This window comes from Nanorana parkeri, unplaced genomic scaffold (genome assembly GCF_000935625.1).
Source record: "Nanorana parkeri isolate BGI_ZX_2015 unplaced genomic scaffold, ASM93562v1 scaffold2717, whole genome shotgun sequence".
NCBI lineage: Eukaryota > Metazoa > Chordata > Amphibia > Anura > Dicroglossidae > Nanorana > Nanorana parkeri.
In genome coordinates this window covers 47607-53915 of record NW_017308985.1, presented here as the reverse complement: position 1 = coordinate 53915, position 6309 = coordinate 47607, and the positions used below count along the sequence as shown (strand labels likewise).

Below are 6309 nucleotides of genomic sequence, written 5' to 3'. Positions count from 1 at the left end.
GTGGGATTCAATATTGTGGGTTACCATAGATAATCAATGGTGAACCACTGATAAAATTAATGATTTGATATTTGTTTTAAAGCAACCAGTGCAGGAAAATGTAACTGTGGTTGTATTATAAAAAGAACACTATCACAATTTGGATTTATCATTGAAAATAAGGGAAGGCAGATGTTAAACATTGTAAATTATGTAATTTAAAAATGGGGAAATCAGGTACTAGAGAACTACCCAAAGCAGTTATTGGTTTGCATGATATGGATTATGGTGGCACAAGGCCCATACAACATTTTAAAGTTAAAATTATTTACAAAGATGTCATTAAATTGCCATAAACGTCACTGAAAAATGTGACTGATTCAATATGGTTCTCCATTGACTGTCTAGAGATATTTATAGAAATAAGGCTGAACAGATTTGACCCCAGAAAAATTGCATCACTATCAATGCAGCACATAGGGGTTGTCATAAGCTCACTAATGCTCAGAAATGGTATACATAGCCCACCAAAAACATAGCACAAATGCATGGAAGTGTGGCAGGTACAGAGACATCCAGTCAATCCTTTGCTAATGTCTGTTGTCCAACATGCACTGAACATTGGATATACATAGATCATGATGATAGAACTTTCCAAACATCCTGTTTTTTTTAACAGGAATGACAAAAAGACCTTGTGAGACATTAACTTTAGCTGTAAAGAAACCTGGACTGTCATATGTGAAGTTATTCATACTTTACAATGGCTCTTTGTAGATTATCTGAAGATGCAGCTGGCATTACACACATTCTGATGGGGCTTACACTATCACTATACAAAGAAAACATGAGATATGAAGCTACAACAAAGATAAAGTTAAATCTTTGCAGCTACAATGGATATTAAATGGATCTACAAATGGATATAGTCAATGCATTCTTCAATTCAAAATGCATCTGCTTTGAATGCTAATCCATCTGCCTCCACCATAACCCTGATGAAAAACCGGAGCTACAAAATGTGTTGGCTTTAGAGTCGGAGATCAGAGAGTGTGAAATACATCATAGGCAGTGACAGACAGGCTGCTCCAATATTCATGGTGTTCTGCCAGTTGAAAACCCTGATGTTATTACAAATTAGACCTGATCTAAACTATGGCTAAACCTCTAAGTGCTTCCGAGTTGCGAACCAGCTTTTATTATTAATATACACTACTATACATGCAGTATAGCAATTTGGCCTGTGGGGACAGTATTTTAAGCCAATGTTGTAAGGACAGTGTATCAAACCAGTCCTCAGGAGACAGTGTTTCAAGCCAGTTCTGTGGGGACAGTGTTTCAAGCCAGTTCTGTGGTGACAGTGTTTAATGCCAATGTTGTGGGGACACTGTTTTAAGCCAATGCATTTTGGTGTTGGAATTCTGCTGGCAGTTTAAAGGTTAAAGGAGAACTATGGGGTTAAGGCTTTTCCCCATAGTTCTCCATCCCCCTAAGCTCAGCATACCGCGAGCTGCAGCTTGCGGTATACTGAGGCGCCGCAGCTGAAGCGGATCCCCGACAATTATGTCTGGATCCGCCCAGCTGTGCGAGTGACAGCTGGCTCTGCCTATCTAGAGGCAGAGCCAGCTGTACACGCCCCCTCCCTGTCTGATCCACAAGTCAGCGCTGGCGGATCGGAGTGGGGAGGGGGGAATCCAGCCCCTCCCCTATCAGGGCAGAGAGCTGTGACAGGATCGAGAGGTGAGCGAACGCTGGTATGTGTTCGCTCACTTCTCGATCTACTGAGCCGACCTGTGACTGTCTCATTGTCACAGGTCGGCTAGAACTATGAGGTGAGTGAAAAGCACTCGCCTCATAGTTCTCCTTTAATAAAACACCAATTGCAGCTGATTCAGTTTGGCAGTCCACTAATACAGTAGTCAATTAAAATGAGTTTAATTCAAAGTCAAGCTTCAATAACACATCTCTAATTTCCATATTTAGATAATCCCAGAACATTTGAAATGATAACAAACACCTGCTTAAACACATTTATCGGAAGTTGTTTTTCTGTGATTGAGTAAGGATATACGTATAAGTAGGAAGCCAACCAGGGGTAGAGCTAAAAGGGGGTTAATTTGGGAGGGCAGCTACCTACCCTTTAGACCTGCCTATTAAAGACAGATGGGCTCCCAGAGAGGGGAAACTTGTAATGGAGACAAAGAGAAGAGAGGCTCTGCTAGGAGGCATGAGGGTTGTGCTGTCAGTCAGCTTAAAGTGATATTAATCCCTCAGATTTTTTAACATAAACCAATACTGTAATGTGTGCCTTACTGTAATCCATGGTAGTTTCCCTTCTCTTTGCTGCTCTTCCTTTTAAATCTGTATCTCCTCATGCTTGGAGAGAACTTCCCTTTGCAGCTGAGTGCCTCTTCCTGTCCTGTAGTGCTGGCTCAGGTTGTGAACCTACACACGGACACCATGCATCCATTTCAGAGACAAGGCAGTCTGCTGCAAAACAGAAGTTCTCCCCCAGCATGAGAAGAGATACAGATTTAAAAGGAAGAGCAGCAAAGAGAAGGGAAACAACCATGGATTACAGTAAGGCATGGATTACAGTATTGGTTTATGTTAAAAAATCTGAGGGTTTAATGTCACTTTAAGGCCCGTTCACACTATTTGCGGTGACTGGCATTCTTGAGCAACTATTTTTTTTGTCAACTATTAAAGCAATTTGGACTCTTTTGCAATTTTGTTCTGATGTGCCTTCTGTTGGTCCATGCTTTTAGTGACTTTCTGGGTACCCATTGAATGGTAATCCTGTTTGCATGCAAGCTTGCTAACCAGAGCCACGTGAGCTTTCTAAAGGAATGTTTTCCCTTCACTGCCCTATACAAATCAGTATTGAATTCCCAGCACCTCTTGGGTATATTCCTTAGTGATAAAAGCCAGACAAAGGTTCTAGTCTACTCCACTAAAAATTTGGTTTTATCGCTGTGTGTTTCCATTGAAGAGATTTTCCCCTCACTTTCTTTTTTTTATTTGAAAAAAAGAGAACAAAAAGGTGACTGGAAATCTTCCCAAGAATAATAAAAACATCAATATAAACCTGACTGTGCTTCTGACCTTCACACCCCATCTAAAACAACAGGAAAAAAAACCTGAATATTTGGTTTATATTTTTAATATATTGATTTAAAAAATAATAATTTTAAAAGAATGTGAACAGAGTACAGATGTATCATTCTAAATGTAAATATAAACACCAATTGTTTTTGTAGCAGTGGTGCTTTATTATTGTTATCGTGATTTATGTATTGCCAGTTGTCTGATTTTTATCAAGCCTTTGTAACTTTTATTGTAGATTCTAACTGCACATATTTCAAGTTCTTCACTACCGGAGAAAATGCATACATATTTCAACGTGTTACACACAAAGGTAAGTTCATTTTTGCCTCTCATTTTTTTTTAAATAACAGAACAATGTTTAACCCTTTTGCTGCCAAGACCTCCGGAACGCTTTACACCAGCTGGCCACGCCATTTTTGCAATTTTTCCCATTGTTTTGATCCTCTATTGCTGAGTTGCTAGCGTTTGTAAAGGACATCCCAAACCATATATTTTTTGGAAAGTACAGGCCCGGTAGAATAAAAAGATGGTTGTACTAATTTTGTAGGTCCTGCGATAATTGAGCAAACTTTTGAAAAATCAATATTAAGCCGATAAAAATACACAATTAAATTGATAAAAACACATTAAAATCATTATCAGTGCACACAAAAAAAATAATTTTCTGACTAAATCTAAAAGATAAAACTGTATTGATTTAGTAAAAACAAATATTTGTAAATTTTAAATTGTGCCTTTTTGCGAAATGGTAAAAAAAATGAACAGATTTTTGGTTCATAGCTATCATCAGTGGCTTCTCAGCTGCTGATGACAGCTATTATTTTAAAGGGGACCATCGGGGGAACTGTTCTGATATAAGTTCATGGTTGCTATAGCAACCATGAGCTTATAGCAGGAGGGAGAAAGCAACCGGCGTAAGGCTTACTCAGCTGGCCAGCTGGAGACAGTTGTGATCCGCCGTAAGCCTTACGTCGGTGGCAGGGAGAGGGTTAAGTTACAACAAGAAATCTATACTTCAAATCATTCACCAGTCATCCAGTTCATTGGAGGATATCCCACCCAAAGAAATTGAGGTCAATTTTCATTGGTTTGCAGTGTGCTGGCATCACTGGTATAGATTATATTATTTCCAGGTCATTCCCTGGAAATCTCATACAAATTAAACTGTAATATGTTTTCATTCCTCTCTAAACTTGCTCTCCTCTTTCTGCATACAAACAAGTGAATGGGTAAGAGTCACTGAAATAAAAAGTTATGGTATTGCACCCTAACACCTCACAAATGTACATTTTTATTTTCTTTTTGTCATTTCCCACTGATGATTTGAAGATAATTGTACAGACTCTTCTTATATCATAATATTGGCACAACGGCAACCTTTTTGGATGTTTAGCACATACGGCAAACCAGGATTGCATTGCATGAATTGAATAAGAGTGCACAATCACTTAAACAAGTTGAGTGATCATGGCCACAATATTCATGAATGCTTGCACCCACATCAGTGCACAATCATCTACATGGGTTCAGTGGCCACAGCCACTATGTGAATGTAACCTTGGATTTGGAAGCTGTTGTATGGAAAGCATAAGGAAGGCTGAGAAACTGCATATGGTGAGCTGTTTGGGCAATCAACCCCTTAGAACTGTATTGGGGAGTGCAATCAATAGAGTGAGAAATGCCTGGCCGAATGCTTATGTGAAGAAATAAATATGGTATGGGTTAACCTGATAGTAGGGATTCACCGATACCGATACTAGTAGGAAGCGGTCAAGTCATTACACGCTGCCCGGCTTCCTGATTGGCCAGGAAGCCAGCTCCATGCTCCCTCATCAAGAGCCTTTAGCTGGCTTCCCGACCAATCAGGAAGCCAGGCAGCATGTAATGACTTGCCGCCCAGCTTCCTGATTGGTCAGGAAGCTGGCAAATCAGGAAGCTGGACGGCGAGTCATTACCTGCCCCCCTGCGCTTCCTGATTGGCCAGAAAGCCGGCTCCATGCTTCCTCGTCACCTAGTGAGTCACTACATGCTACCCGGCTTCTTTAATGGGACTTTCTGTATCAGTGTTAGGTATCGGTGCATCCCTAACTGATACCAAAGACAATGGGTTTGGGTGTAAACGGCCAACAGTTCTATGAGGTACACCATTCCAAAGAATAATCAAAGCCACTCTCCTATATTTCTCCCATTAAACCAACTTGACTCTACCAAACAGTACAAAGATCCCTACAGGATCCTCAACTGTTGCGTTTTGTCCACACGTGGGCTTATTTGTAGAGATGAAGGAAAACAGGAAATGATGGAACTATTTAAACATCATCATACCTTCCAAGCAAGTTCTCCTAAACATACAACCATTGTTTACTAATAATTCAAAACCAACCCATTATCAGTGAACATTTTACTGTACCTTTAGGAGATCTTGCTTGAAAGGAACAATGATGTATAAATAGTTACATAGTATTTGAGGACACAGGTCCATCAAGTTCAACCTTTGACCCTTTTCTGTTTTACACCATCACTATGACTAGGCCCTTTTGCTGTTGGATGAAAACACATCAGAAAATGAGTATTCTAGTGGGTACTTTGTACTGGTTGGTACTAGGGATGTCCCGATTAGGGATGAGCTTCGCGTTCGAGTCGAACCTATGTTCGACTCGAACATACCATGTTCGAGCCGAACCTATGTTCGACTCGAACATAGCATGTTCGAGCGTTCGCCGAACATTATGGGATGTCCGCGGTCTGTTCGACCGCGGCACATGCCACAATGCACTGCGCCGTCCGATGCGGCAATTGGCTACAGTCCTGCACCTGACCACAGGTCAGGTGCAAGACTGTGCCAATCAGGGCTCAGTACAAATATAGAGCCATGATTGGGCAGATGGCTCTGCCCAATAATGTCTCACAGCTAAGTCCCTGCAGCACACTATATAAGGCTGCTGAGAGCAATATAGCAAGCGAGCAATAGAGCAATACAGCAAAACAGATATACAGCAATACAGATATACAGAGAGAGAGAGAGAGAGAGAGAGAGAGAGAGAGAGAGAGAGAGATCTAGTTAGTAATTGCAGATTTATTGAGATTGATAGAGAGTTTTAGAAGAGTTCTAGTTAGTGACAGATTAATTGAGATTGGTAGAGAGTTATACAGATTTCTGTATATATCAGAGTTCTGTATATATCAGATTTCTGTATATATCAGAGTTCTGTATATATCAGA

At 40.4% G+C, this 6309-nt stretch overlaps 1 protein-coding gene across 1 annotated transcript in view; it reads left to right on the top strand.

Moving 5' to 3' along the window:
• Positions 1-523: 523 nt before the first annotated feature.
• Positions 524-6309, top strand: part of LOC108802205 (voltage-dependent calcium channel gamma-6 subunit-like) — a 20750-nt gene continuing 14964 nt past the window's right edge. The window contains exons 1-2 of the mRNA XM_018574073.1: positions 524-542; positions 3323-3397. Of these exons, the coding sequence (XP_018429575.1) occupies positions 524-542; positions 3323-3397 (94 nt within the window). The remainder of the gene's footprint in view (positions 543-3322; positions 3398-6309) is intronic.